This window comes from Nymphalis io, chromosome 24 (assembly GCF_905147045.1).
Source record: "Nymphalis io chromosome 24, ilAglIoxx1.1, whole genome shotgun sequence".
Classification (NCBI taxonomy): domain Eukaryota; kingdom Metazoa; phylum Arthropoda; class Insecta; order Lepidoptera; family Nymphalidae; genus Nymphalis; species Nymphalis io.
The window spans coordinates 8584915-8599965 of record NC_065911.1 but is presented as its reverse complement, the minus strand read 5'-3'; the positions used below and the strand labels follow the sequence as shown (position 1 = coordinate 8599965).

General features: G+C 32.5%; 3 protein-coding genes across 7 annotated transcripts in view; 2 read left to right on the top strand and 1 right to left on the bottom strand.

Moving 5' to 3' along the window:
* Nucleotides 1-1754, bottom strand: part of LOC126777872 (transcription factor EB) — a 144888-nt gene extending 143134 nt beyond the window's left edge. The window contains exon 1 of the mRNA XM_050501129.1: nucleotides 1428-1754. Within this exon, the coding sequence (XP_050357086.1) occupies nucleotides 1428-1588 (161 nt within the window). The 5' untranslated portion in view covers nucleotides 1589-1754. The remainder of the gene's footprint in view (nucleotides 1-1427) is intronic.
* Nucleotides 1755-2312: 558 nt separating this feature from the next.
* LOC126777934 (probable small nuclear ribonucleoprotein G) lies at nucleotides 2313-3764 on the top strand. Its single transcript, XM_050501250.1, has 3 exons — nucleotides 2313-2459; nucleotides 2626-2773; nucleotides 3416-3764. The coding sequence occupies exons 1-3, from the start codon at nucleotides 2428-2430 to the stop codon at nucleotides 3464-3466; spliced, it is 231 nt and encodes a 76-aa protein (XP_050357207.1). The 5' UTR covers nucleotides 2313-2427; the 3' UTR covers nucleotides 3467-3764.
* A 1569-nt stretch (nucleotides 3765-5333) lies between these two features.
* LOC126777850 (solute carrier family 12 member 9) overlaps nucleotides 5334-15051 on the top strand; it is a 272805-nt gene continuing 263087 nt past the window's right edge. For 2 of the 5 annotated variants that reach the window (XR_007670101.1, XM_050501082.1), the window contains exons 1-9: nucleotides 5747-5947; nucleotides 7758-7895; nucleotides 8989-9111; nucleotides 9749-9883; nucleotides 10220-10354; nucleotides 11213-11415; nucleotides 11628-11832; nucleotides 12151-12330; nucleotides 13048-13137. Coding sequence is in view for 4 of the 5 variants with exons in the window: in XM_050501082.1 (XP_050357039.1) it covers nucleotides 5923-5947; nucleotides 7758-7895; nucleotides 8989-9111; nucleotides 9749-9883; nucleotides 10220-10354; nucleotides 11213-11415; nucleotides 11628-11832; nucleotides 12151-12330; nucleotides 13048-13137 (1234 nt within the window). In the remaining variant the exon portion in view is untranslated. Of the gene's footprint in view, nucleotides 5555-5746; nucleotides 5948-7757; nucleotides 7896-8336; nucleotides 8364-8988; nucleotides 9112-9748; nucleotides 9884-10219; nucleotides 10355-11212; nucleotides 11416-11627; nucleotides 11833-12150; nucleotides 12331-13047; nucleotides 13138-15051 lie in introns of those variants that run through there. The other 3 variants (XM_050501083.1, XM_050501084.1, XM_050501085.1) reach the window with 3 other exon arrangements.

The window sequence follows — 15051 nt, the reverse complement described above, 5'->3', positions numbered from 1 at the left end:
CAGTATAAAGAATACCGGTTATTTAGTTTTTAACACGTGCTCACAGAAAAAAAACACTCGACCAATTACATGATCGTACTTAAAACGTAACCGCAAGTCATGGCTAGCTTATAAGATTGCGCCTGCGCATAATTAAATTTGTAATATCTATTATCAACATTATACATAGTAATTAATTTATTATACAATAATTACAAATTTAATATTATATTATGTATAATGATACGATTATCTATTTTATTTACTTAATTAGACATGTTACAGAAATAAAAAAATCGCCGATTTACTAGCGTCGGTATTTCCCAGAGCAGTTGTATTTTTTTTAATTTAACGGCAGTTTTGCCTTAGTCTTGCCTTTAGATTAGTTGGATGGAATTAACTAGACTTCTATATCAAATTTCATTATTTAAATCATACATTTGTAAGTAGCGAATATGATCGAGTAACAAAAAATATAAATTAATAAAACGCTGAACGAATATTTCATATATATACATATATATATTTACAATTACCATAGACGTAAAAGACAGGGATCAAATATTAATATAAGAAAAAAGTATTGAAGATCGTCACGTGACTCGTGGCGTATTGTTTGCCTAACAAACCTCAAGTGGACCGAATTGATTAATAACAGAGAATAATTGATCGAATCGTTCGGGTACAATGTTTTCACAAAGCACATATCGATAGACAAATGACATTAAGAAAATTTCGCGCGTTATTTTATATTTTTAACTTTATTTTTAATACATATCTTATATTACAAGATGATGTTTTTATTTTATTTATCTCATTCTTGTTATCTCAGCGGCAAATCGTTTAACCTAAACCCGTAACATTATATGAAAACGCTTGTTATTATTTAGTTAAATTCTATAGTTATGAGACATTTTGCCGATAACTCTCCACTCAAACATGGAAAAGGAGGTCAATTTTGAAAGTAGCACTGTGTGGTCTTCAAATAACAATATTTCCTCTTTTTATATTATGTATATTAGAATAACAGTGGGTGCATCGTTTTGCTTTAAGTGTAAATGGAAACGCTGGTTGATAAAATAAGTATAAAAATACGCGGGAAAATTATGCGAAATTTAAAGAGTCGATGCGATCGAGTAATTCTAGTTATATTATATTCTAGCTCGATTCAGCTCTTTTGTTTGAACGAATATCTTCAATGGTGTATTATCAAAAATGAAAAGTGAAATTGATAATCAGCCAAAGAATGTTTGCTGGTGAAGTTCGCATAATGAACATAATCAGCGAAACTGGGTGTTTTGCCAAGTCGTTTTCAGGGTCGCGGGCGCCCCTACTTCGGTGAAATTGTTCCTCATACGTATAAAAAACATGTGCTAAAAATATTCGCAATATTCACACGATAAACGTATTCGCTCTTAATATCAACATTCCATGACATTTAGACTTACCTTTCGGTGACTGGTACGGCTTTGGACTTGAGCTCGTAAAACATGAAATCCTGGTGGGGTTGAGTGGTGTTCATCTCGTCAAAAATCCTCTGATCAGCACTGAAATCGTTCGTTAATAGAGAAGCGAGATCATATCCCATATCAATACCGGATTCATCCATTTTTAAACAGGTACAATATCACAAACTTTTCACTACTAACGTGTATGGCAATTGTAATTTTAAAGATACATAATTGATAAACAAAACGTGATTATTTATATAAGAATACGACGAATATCTTAACAGCATCCATCCTCCCAGCTGTCTACTTGTTGCTATTGTTGATTATTACATAGATATACGTATGAGATACGGATGACTATAACGCAACTTATTTCGAATTATCGCCAATTGTTTTAACTATTAACGTCTTATCTATACTCCTTTATTGAGTCATATTATACTAAAAATAATATATTTAAAATGGCAATATTAACCACATAAAGAAAAACACTACAACTGAGTGTAAACTAAATAGTTTTATAAAAGTTTTAGTAAAAACTTGTATCAGAATATTTTTATTAATCTCCTTTATAAAGTATTTAAGTTTTCATTTATTTTATTGAATGAATTTTATTTTTTTAATGTAATGGCAGCCCAGAAACCACCTGAATGATCATACGTTCATAAACAAGTGTTATGTAATAACAAAGTAGCGCAATATTATCAAAATTTTAAAATAAAACTTAAACTTTTAAATATTCCAAGCGTTCCATATTATTTTAATAGAAAGGTGAGTTTTTATTTTTTTATTGTTCAAGAACTTAAGTACTATATGATAATTTTGTTAATCTATGCAAGTCAGTTGTCAATAAGAACGAGTCAACTTTTTTATAATCTATGGTCTATTCAATTTCCATTTTTCGCTTGCCAAAGTCGGTTTTATAAATATAAAAATAAAGTTAATTGATCCTAAATACTTTTAGTTATTTAGGAAATATAACTAAAATAACTACAAAATGTCGAAAGCACATCCCCCAGAATTAAAAAAGTAAGTAAAATAACGTTAATATATATATCATAAAATAGTTGGCGTCCCGCGTATATTCTAACCTTATTCCAAAAATGTATTATTTTTTTTAAAACACATAATTGAAATATGATCCTTTTAATGTCGAGTAATGTGAATGAGTTTTAACACAATGTGTAAATTGTAGGTTTATGGACAAAAAACTTTCAATAAAGCTTAATGCTGGCCGTGCTGTGACTGGTGTCCTGCGAGGTTTTGATCCGTTCATGAATTTAGTTTTGGACGAATCTGTTGAAGAATGCAAAGATGGACAACGTAACAATATTGGCATGGTGGTAAGTTGTAATTTATAAATGTTACTTTATAACTAGCTTGATTTCATAGTTTATGCAATTTAAATTACTAATATATATGACCCAGTGGTAGGAGCGCGTGAGTCTTAACCGACGATCGTAGGTTCCTACCCAGGCAATCAACACTGAATGTTCATGTGTTTAATTTGTCTTTATAATTCATCCCGTCCTTGACGGTGAAGAAATACATTGTGACAAAACCTGCATGTGTCTAATTTCACTGAAATTCTGCCACATGTGTATTCCACTAACCCACATTGGAGCGGCATGGTGGAATAAGCTCTAAACCTTCTCCTCAAAGAAAAAGGAGAGGAGGCCTTAGCCCAGCAATCAGACCTTCATTGGCTGTTACTTTATTTTACTATATATATTGTTATATTAGTGATGATAACCAAACTAAAAGATAATGAAATTTTATACAATTAACAACAGCAAAAGATAGTAAATAAACATGATGAGAATGCTGTAATTCTTTATAAAATTGTATTTAGCTTGTATTATTAATAATGTTAAACAACATTTTATAATATCATAAGCATGAACTTTATTAGAAATATATTGTCTAGAATGTGAGTATTGAGCTGAGCTAATAAGAGTAACATCAATTGTGTTTTATCATTTCAGGTTATACGAGGGAACAGCATCATCATGTTGGAGTCGCTAGATAGAATATAGTATTATCTGATTCCAATCTTAATTTAAGAATTAGTTTTTAAGATAAAAAAAAGAATTGCAAAGAACATTAAACTGTCTATGTTATATCAACTTAATTGATCCTGTTCACAACGGTAATGCACCTTCTAGCTTATTTAAATAAAATTTGTATAAACATTATTTTTAAAGGTTTTATGTCCCAAAGAACACTGAACACTGGTGGTTTTATACAATTCTCAATAAAATGAAGCATATGTTAGCTATTGTGCAAGTATGGACAATTCCAGCAATATGTGATACAAATTAAAAGTTAAGGCATCTTAAATTGTTTTATTTTATCATATACCTTTTGTAAATTACAACTACATATGAGTAATATTATGTGTAGAATGCTTAATTAGATAAAGTTTTAGTTATAATATAAAGTAATGATTATAATTAAAAAAATATATTTAATTACTTAATTTAATTAATTTTTAGCTTGTCAATATTAACAATATTTTAATTTTATGCAAATCCCTATTAATAGTAATTTTAAAACGCACTTTATTCTAAATAAAGTATAATTATATTTATAGTTAAAAAATTAGAGATCAGACAATGCTCAACCATAGAAATTAATTATTTGTTTTTTATAATTATATACATTTACTGAATTATAAAATTATTATTCATGATGAGCGATATGATTTTATTAAAAGGTTTTTAACTGAAATTATCCTTCCTAGGGCCGGATACAAATTTAACATAACAATATGGAAAAGAATACCTACTGATTTTTTTACTGATTCTTTTCTATACAATCTATATTTTGAACTGACGGTTGTTTTACTTTTAATATAATATTATAATAACAATAAAGTCAGATGTGTATAAAAACTATGATAGTCTTTTTTTTGAAATAGGAATTTAATAATCTTCCTAATCTCATAAATACAATATAATTTTATGCCACAAGAGTCGCGAGTTGAGTTATGTAAAGTTTTCGAATGAAATTTATAAAATATATACAGGGTTACAGGGTAATATGTCACGATCCTTTTAAAGGGTTATAGTTCAGGACAATAGCTATCAAATGACCCCCAAAATGCTTATGCAAAAGTGTATCGTTTTCGAGTTATTAATTTTTTAATATTTTTTTTATTTAAAGGATGTTTAAGATTCTAAAATTCAATAAAAAAAAAATCGGTAAATTCAAAGGAATTGATAATAGTATTCCACAAACAGCTCTGGTTTATCTCTCCTTTTTTACCTATTACCCCTATTAAAAATAATCTTTAACTACTTTGCATTGAGGTCCTTTTGTCTTTGATCCAGATTTAATTTCTTAACAATAGCATTTCTTAGAATTTCCTACCTGGTCTCTTTGTTATCTAATTTTCTCCTGAGTTTATGATTGTTACTGTACTTTTTATGTACCGATGGATAGCTAAGGAAACGCAGATGTTTTTAAAATGATCCGCACGATAAGAGCCATAGTGATTTTTACAAAAAAATTGCGAGTAACTTAAAGAATCAAAATTAAAAATCGAAAAGTTGTACAGTTTTGGATCTGTAATTTAAAAATGCTTGAAGATTGTTTTTGTTTTATAACTGGTTATTATTAACTAGGATGTACCCTAGCAAGAAATACAAAAAAAAAATAGGGAAAATACGTTGATTTTTTTTTTATTGAATTTTAGAATCTTAAACATCCTTTAAATAAAAAAAATATTAAAAAATTAATAACTCGAAAACGATACACTTTTGCATAAGCATTTTGGGGGTCATTTGATAGCTATTGTCCTGAACTATAACCCTTTAAAAGGATCGTGACATATTACCCTGTAACCCTGTATAAATAAGTGAAACAGATTAAAATTACTTAGATATGTCAATCTGTCAAGACAACAAAGGATTTTTGAAATTGACATCAGACATGACAACTCAAATTTTAGCTATGTATAAAATGTTTGAATTTTGATATTTATTGACAATTTTATTAACATAAGACAATTATTAATGTTTTTAAGTAACAATCATATTTAATGTACATGCTAAGTAAGCAAATTAATTAACAATTTTCACCAATCAATTAAAGTATAAGGAATTATTGATCTTAAAAATATTGTAAGTTAACAATTTTCATTTATTTTCCAAATCTCTTTGTTTAGTTACTTATTAAAGTTTTTTAAATACATATAAACTTGTTTTAGTAACCACAATCGTCATAAAACTTGTGTAGGATTTTTTAAATCCTAATTTAGTAATTAGGACATGATGAGATCATACCAATGGTTTGTTCTACATTTCTATATATCCTATGTATATACCACTTGAGTGCTATGTAATGATGCTGGTAGTTGTTTTGCCATAATTGGATTGTATTGTTTTTCTAAGAATAACATTCTTGATAGTGATTAAATTAAAATTGCTTGCTCCAGTGGCCTTAGCCTTGTTATGTTAAAATACTAAAAGTATATCTGTTAACAAAAGTTATGAGTATGGAAGATATACATCTCAGTAAGTAAATTGATTTTCTGAATATAAATTTAGTTTTATATTAGAAAGTGCTATTCATGTATATTTATTTTAAATTAATAAATTATAAATATATGTATGCAAATTTCAATATAAGTAATGTTGCTATTTAAATGTATTATCTTATAGTATACCAAAATTCTAAAATATTTAAAACTTATAGGTGGTTTTTAATAGTGATAATTTACTCTTATAAATGAAAGACTGTATATTACTCTTAATATAGCAAGAATACTGGTAGGGCTTTGTGTAAGCTCATCTGGGTAGGTACCACCCACTCATTAGATATTCTACCGCAAAATAGCAGTACTTGGTATTGTTGTGTTCTGGTTTGAAGGGTGAGTGACCCAGTGTTATTACAGGCACAAGGGACATAACATCTTAGTTCCCAAGGTTGGTGGCGCATTGGTTATGTAAGCGATGGTTAATATTTCTTATAATGCCAATATCTACGGGCTTTGGTGACTACTTACAACCAGGTGGTCCATATTTTTTTTTTTTTTTTATAGAATGGGAAGGTGGACGAGCATATGGGCCACCTGATGGTAAGTGGTCACCAAACGCCCTTAGACATTGGCATTGTAAGAAATGTCAACCATCGCTTATAGCCAATGCTATATGCTCGTCTGCCTATCTATTCTATAAAAAAAAATTAACTTTTATATCTGCTATATTTTTATAAAATGATACTTAGTTAAATTTTGTTACTTATAGAATGGGGCTGGTCATAGATTACTACAAAATATTATTTACAACTATTATCCATAACATATGTAACATTGTATGCAGCTATGTAAATATAAAGAAAAAAACAAAAGCTAAACGATAGGCATGTTTAAAATATTTTATCTGAGTCATATGATAAGCTCCATATGTAATATGTTTGAGCATTGGAACACTGATAATGGCCACATAATTTTAATTAAATATTGCATATTATTTATCTTCAATAAAAAATAATAAATACGCCGAATCTACAACTATTTATATATTATTATTATAAAAGTAATTTTTTGCTAGTGGTCAATTTACTGAATTTATAAATAGCACTAATTTATACCTATCAATTCGAATAGGTGAAATCGAAGCTCACCTTATATTGCTAGTAAATCAAACCATAATTTATTTATTGTTAACTCTGTGGCTGCTACTGTCATAGCATACCAGATTGTCACAGGCTACGGCTTACCTTACGATGGTGCTCCGACAAACATACTACTTTATTTTTACTTAGTTTTATTACAGATTATAATTTGTTATGTTTAGTCTATTATCCATATCATGTCATATAAATATTTATTTCGTATATCCATAAATCCATCCATAAAATCGGTAGACAAATAGGCCACCTGATGGTAAGTGTTCACCACTGCCCATAGACATTGGTGTTGTAAGAAATTTTAATCACAAACACACCAACATTGAAAACTAAAATGTTATGTCTGTATTTACTCTGGCTCTCTCACCCTTCATACATATTGAATCTAAAGTATGAAGATAATGATGAGCTTTGTAAAAACCTTATCTATGGAAAATATAGTATTTATGTGTCGACTTTCATGGTTCTCGATGAAAATTGTGCTAAAGTCTATTAATGAAACTAAATAAAGAACACATAGTTTTCTTTGATAGCTATGTGACAGATCAGTGAGATAAGGAATGAATTATATACTTTAATGCAAATACTACAATGAAAAAGCATGTTTTTTTAAAAACATTATATTTATCTTATATTTTTTATTTATTTTAAGTTTTTATTTTGAAAAGTATATAATTTTTGTTCATATTTCAGGAACGAAGCCTGTGGGAATGGCGGATACTTTGGACCCACTCTCACCGAGCTTGAATGATTCACCACAGTCATCGGGGTTGATGCATAAGTTAAGATCAAGATTCACGAGAACCACCCCAACTAGACCGCCTGGAGATGGTAATTTTATATATTTAATCAAATTTCGATTGTGGTGGTAAATGACTGTTCTGTTCCATTACTTTTATACAACTGGAGAGGGAATCAGGCTCAATATCAATCGGTTTTTATCTGAGGGTTGAGAGAGGTGTTATTGGTCCTGTACCCTTATCTAACAGTGTGTATGCAAAATTTCATAATGGTTGAATAGTTAAGACTTGAAAGCGTAACAAACAAACTCACTTTCATAATAATTATAACTTTATAGCATAAGTTGACCTTAATTCGCATTTCGCACCTGCTTAAATAGAACCTTATTTCAAATCTGCTACTTTTTTTGTAATCGAAGAAAACTCCGCTGTGCCATTGCGCTTAAGTGTTTCAAGGTTGATTAAAAAACATTACGCTTCGGTCGGATAGAATTACACGATATCAGTTTAAAAACAATCGTCGGTTCGGAGACACGCGCGGGAATGGTGGAGAAAACTAGTAGTGATGATTTTTTTTTTAATAAAAAGCTATAATTCCACATCGTTTATCGATAAAGTTTTCAAATTTAAATGGTTAAGTTAATTTATTGCCTGTGTTCAGTCTATGTAAACGCAAAAAAAAAATCAATGCGACGTATTTCAGTCATGGGATTAAAGAAAATTTGTAAATCATTTTCTTTATGAAAACATGCATTACAGAGAACAATACATACTGTGTTTGTGGTTTTCGATTATGTCATTACGTATATAACATATATATATAACACCTTCACCTTTATATTAAAATACTAGTACCGAACCGCGGCTTCGCCTGCGTCAGCCCCCCCCCCTGATTTCGGTTTCAAATAATTGAAATCACATTGATCGTTTCATAATGTAGACAGGTGGTCCCATAAACAATCAGCACCACTGAAACAAACAAACCCACTTTCGTATTAATAATATTAGTTAAGATTTTAACTTACTCACTGTTGCAGGGTAGTGGAATAAACATAACCTTTCTCCTCAAGTGTAGATGGGGCTTTTCCTCGGCTGTGAGACATTAACTGCTGTTGATTTTCTTGACTATATAATTTCATTAAAATAATTATTTACTTAATAATTATATTCATTTCTTTTTTCAGGATATGTTGAATTTGGCGAGTTTCGGTCGGAGCGGCCCGGTGTTAAGAAGGTTGGCACCTTCGCCGGTGTCTTCTGCCCCGTGGTGCTGTCTATGTTCAGTGCGCTTGTGTTTATACGAATGGGTGAGTAGTGATTTTTATATATTTCTAGTGTTTTGTTTATATAGTTATTTGAAATTGCATGTTATTTCTAGAAAATTATATAAATGTAATAATTAGTGATTTTTGTGTTATGTTCATAAAAATACGATTACAATTTTTGAATAGAAAAAGTAAATTAATGTAAATAATTGTAGATTATTTTTAAATAAAATTAAAAGACATAGATTGTGAAATTCAGCTGTTAGTTAATTTTCAGTCCGCTACAAATTGCTTTGTTATACCGGAATATACATACATAGAAAAGCCGAGATGGCCTAGTGGTTAGAACGCGTGAATCTTAACCGATGATCGTGGGATCAAACCCGGGCAAGCATCACTGAATTTTCATGTGCTTAATTTGTGTTTATAATTCATCTCATGCTTGAAACCTGCATGTGTCTAATTTCATTGAAATTATGCCATATGTGTATTCTACCAACCCGCAATGGAGCAGCGTGGTGGAATGAGCTCCAAACCGTCTCCTCAAAAGGGTCAGCAGTGGGACATTAACTGTACTTGTGATTAAATGTCAATATAAAATATTGTTTATTATAAATAGCTGTTATTAAAAAAAAAAAGAAAAAAATATTATTAAATAAAAATAAAATGTTAATTTCAGGTTACCTAGTTGGAAATGCAGGACTTCTAGTAACGTTAGGGCAATTTGGACTTGCATATTTAATAGTAGGGTTCACTGTTATGTCAATATGTGCTATATCTACGAATGGAGCTGTAGAGGGAGGGGGAGTATACTGTATCCTTTTAAAATATGTTTTAAAATCGAATATATATAAAAATTAAATGAAACTTTAATTAAACTTAAGAAAATATATTACGTTGAAAAATTTAAAATCGTGTGAATTCTGAAGACGCGGCTGTATGGTACAATACCTTTGCCTTTTCCTAGAGAAATGATATTAAACGAAATAAAAAAAAAAAACATCTAAAGTGGCAACTGTTATATTTTAGTCTTTTCGATTATGTTTTTATGCAATCGAGAAATATTATAATTTATTTATATAGTTCGTATTCATTTCTGTTATAAATATCAATTAATATTTGTTAATGTATAACCTTAACGCAAATTCAGTCATGATTAGTAGGACATTAGGTCCAGAATTCGGTGGAGCGATCGGAACATTGTTTTTCTTGGCTAACGTCGTCTCGAGTGCTCTCTGCATTTCTGCTTGCACTGAAGCACTTGTAGAGAATTTTGGACCCAACGGTAAGTATATCTAAGGCTTAAATTGCGTTGATTTATTTTTAAACCTCTTATTTTTATTTAAATATTTGGATTTTGTGATGATATTATCATGATTAAATCACAAATAAAAAAAAACCGTACCGATTCATATAAAAGTTAGAATGTCAGTTCCCTATATTTACGTCATTGTTGTCAATATAAAAAATAAAAGTTTTAATCTGTATCTAAGAGTCATTTTGTTAATGTACAACAAAAATGTAATGATTGCAAAAATATTTTGTATGCAAACCGTACCATGTATGTACCGTTGCAATCGAGCCGTTCATCTGTCGAGCGATAAATAAAATCTCTTGCAAGAACTGGTTATTGCAAGTACTTGTACTTTTTCGAATCGTTATTTTGTAAGATAAATTAATATAAATATGATTTACTAATAAATATTCATACACACAAACTTTCGCATTTATGATATTCGCATTGTTTCATTTACTGTATATTTATATTGCTTTTAATAATTTTAACCGACTTTGCACAGATTACATACAAAAAAATGTTATACAAATTAGATTAAAAGTAATAAAATTGTAAAATATTAAACCCAGATATTGTATTGAATATATTTAACCCAGATATTGTAATCTAGGTTAAATATATTGACAGAATAAATGTTTAAAAAGTTTTCTAAATATTATTTTCGAGTGTAACTTTTTTTTATTTTTTATAATCATCATTGAATATTTCAATTTATTGCCAGATATATTAAAGTTTTTTGCATTGATAGTTTTATAGTAGTATTGGTGAACCCAACGCATCGTTATTGTTGCCGAAAATTTATTAATATAAAAATGACTTCGACTGTATAAATTCCGTGCCCGGCAGGCTACCTGGTGGGCGACAGCCCGGGGCTGCCCAACGGCTACTGGTACCGGTTCCTGTACCGCTCGGCGCTGAACGCGGCGGGGCTGGGCGTGTCGCTGGCGGGCGCCTCGCTGTTCGCGCGCACCAGCCTCGCCATCTGGGTGTCCACCGTCGTCTGCCTGTTCAGCGCGCTGCTCAGCTTCTTCATCACGGCGCCCGGACAGGTTTCTCATCCCGATATCTCTAGGCCGTTGCAATCGAATAAAGTAGAATCTCTTTATTAGTTCGCTGCTAGAGAGCTGCTTTTTTTAAGTGGTGCGATTCAGAATAAGAACTTGCAATTCTAATCATACGGGCAAGGTTAACTCGTTCCTTCCCGTAAGGCATTATCTCAATAGAGTATGTAACGAGGTCCGATATTAACGTAATGTTACAGATTGAGAAGCCGGACACGAACACCATCGCGAACGCCACGAACTTCACGTACAGCGGGCTGAGCGCGGCCACGCTGCGCGGGAACCTGTACGAGCAGTACGCGCGCGACTACAGCACGGCGGCGGGCGAGCCGGCCGACTTCGCGGCCGTGTTCGGCGTGCTGTTCACGGGCGTCACCGGCGTCATGGCCGGCGCCAACATGAGCGGTCGGTGCCCCGCCCACGCCTTATCAGCTGTTGCCCTGCTAGACGTCTTCGCTTTGTGATGCTCTGTTGCTGCGGGCTGTGTGAGCCAGTGTAATTAAAGGCTTGTACTTCACAGTTGGAGGTCGTGACTATTATTTTATGCTTTTTAAAGAGTCAGAATCTCATAGATTGTGACCAATTTTTTGCTCATCTATCATAAAATCAATATAATATAAAGATGCATATCACAGTTTTTTTACAGGGCATTGTTGAACATTCATCCAATACTTGATTTAATTCGTACCAAGTTTTCTAGCTTCAATCTGCCTTTTGTTCCAGGTGAATTGAAGAGTCCATCTCGAAGCATCCCCCTCGGGACACTCGCGGCACTTCTGTTCACGGCACTATCGTATGCAGCGCTGTCTATCCTGACGGCGGCGACGTGTTCCAGGGAACTGCTGCAAAACAACTATGTGTACTTGCTGCCTATTAACGTGTGGCCGCCGTTCATTGCTGTTGGTAAGTTTATTTTGCTTTGATACCACCCACTTCATATCGAGAAGGCCGTCGCCGTCTGTTACAAAATGACGAATTATCGTGCCTAAAATCTGTATATATTCAGAATAGTTGCTTGTAAAGTGGAAGCTAGATAGCTGCTATTGTGCGGCGGTGAGGCGGGGTCATTTCAATTCGAGCTGTGGGTTTTTTTAAATATAGAATAGGAAGGCGGATGAGCATATGGGCCACCTGATGGTAAGTGGTCACCAACGCCCATAGACATTAGCATTGTAAAAAATGTTAACCATCGCTTACATCACCAATGCGCCACCAACCTTGGGAACTAATATGTTATTTCCCTTGTGCCTGTAATTACACTGGCTCACTCACCCTTCAAATCGGAACACAACAATACCAAGTGCTGCTGTTTTGCGGTAGAATATTTGATGAGTGGGTGGTACCTACCCAGACGGGCTTTCACAAAGCTCTAACTTCTCATAGTAAAAATATCACACGATATTGATCCTGTTTAAGATATTGAAATTGTCGAAGGCGCCTTTTTTTTAAAGAGAGGGCCGCAAGAACTCGAAGATTTTTCAGTATGAATTTATTTTCATAAATAGCGAGATTTTAGACATGTAATGTTGTAAAAATAATTACAGGTCATCTATAAGGTATCTATATATTATTTATCAGTATTTATAAAATAATTACAAAAAAAAAAACAATTATTTTCAGGCATGTTAACGGCTACATTTTCAGCTGGTCTGTCAAATTTGATTGGTGCGTCGAGAGTTCTAGAAGCATTAGCCAAAGATAATATATTCGGTAAGTGAACAAAAAAACATTTCTTTGCCAAAATAATTAATTATATTAACTTTATTTATCACTTTATTCAAATTATTAGAACACTGTATAATGCAATTAAAAAAATATTTTTTTTAAACTTTTTTGATCACCACAATATGTAATTGGAACAAAAGGCGGAGTTAATGCCTAAAGGCATTCTCTACCAGTCAACCTAAGCAGAAATCCGTGAAGGCGGTAATTAATAATCAAAAATATACATACGTACATATATACAAATATAACATCAACAAAATAAATACAGAGCTATAATATATGTATATACATGTAGTGGATTCAAATGGATTGCCATTTTTATGGCCGCCATTGTCGTCCAATATGTTGATTTTATTAAATCAGTCAGCGCGCACGTCCGGCGCTGGCGCTGTCCTGAGAGCAAGAACCGCGGGGGTCGCTCGACAAAATGATCACACGCGCTACTGACATACTCCTTTATATTTTATATTTCCATCAGTCGGCTACATAATTAAATAGGCACCCGTCTTATATTTTTCATACTTGACATCTGACAACCGACCAACATACATGACATACATCACGTTGTTTGTGGTGTTGCTATTCTAATAAGTGACGACGTATACCCGCTTAAATTTATTATCTCTGACATATATAAAGTATAGTATAAACATATGAATAATTGGCGTGCCGGTTGGCGTGATTGGTAGATACTCGCCTTTCACGCCGAAGATTGTGAGTCCGATTCCCACCCAGGACAGACATTTGTGTGCATAAACATGTCTGTTTGTCTTGAGTCTGGGTGTATTTATCTATATAAGTATGTATTTACAAAAGAAAAGTAGTATATGTAGTATATCAGTTGTCTGGTTTCCATAGTACAAGCTCTGCTTAGTTCGGGATCAGATGGCAGTGTGTGAATAATGTCCCAGTATATTTAAAAAAATAATAGTGTAGTATAAACATATGAATTTAAGATGTCATAAGATGAGAAGAACTAGGAACTTTCTGACAGAATATGCTCACGGAGAGGAGTCTTGAAAGTAAATATAGAGGTCGCTTTTCTAATCTGTTCAGGTACTTTGTTTCATAATCGGACAGCTTGAACATTTGAAACTACAATTAATATGACATCTGACATCTCCTAAGTCTAGGCAAGCTGTTGATAAACTACCTTTCAGTGATAACGCAGCTTTTGAATGTTAGGAGGAGTAAAGATAAATAAACAACTATGTCCTTGAATTGAAATGATATCCTTAGTAGATATCATAATAGTCTGTTATAAAATATTTTGATTATCGGCAAAGTTGTAATCAAAAGTAAATTGAATGTGGATATACGTATTTAAGTGGAATTGTACAGTAACAGTCTGTGAATGTCCCACTGCTGGGCTAAGGCCTCCTCTTCTGAGATGATTACAATCCAGAACGAAACGAGATGACTTACAATCACAAATCAAGCACATGGAAACTCAGTAGTGCCTGCCCGGGTTTGAACCCATCATCGGTTAAGACTCACGCGCTCCTACCACTGGGCTATCTCTGCTCTTATAGTAGAATAGTGTCCTATTATAAATTATACAAGCACTGTTTGTAGTGTATATAGCAGAGCTATTAACAATCGCATGAATTTTTTTTTTATAGAATAGGAAGGCGAACGAGCATATGGGCCACCTGATGGTAAGTGGTCACCAAACGCCCTTAGACATTGGCATGTTGGATGTCAACCATCGCTTACATTGCCAATGCGCCACCAACCTTGGGAACTAAGATTATATGTCCCTTGTGCCTGTAATTACACTGGCTCACTCACCCTTCAAACCGGAACACGACAATAACAAGTACTGCTGTTTTGCGGTAGAATATCTGATGAGTGGGTGGTACCTACCCAGACGAGCTTGCACAAAGCCCTGCCACCAGT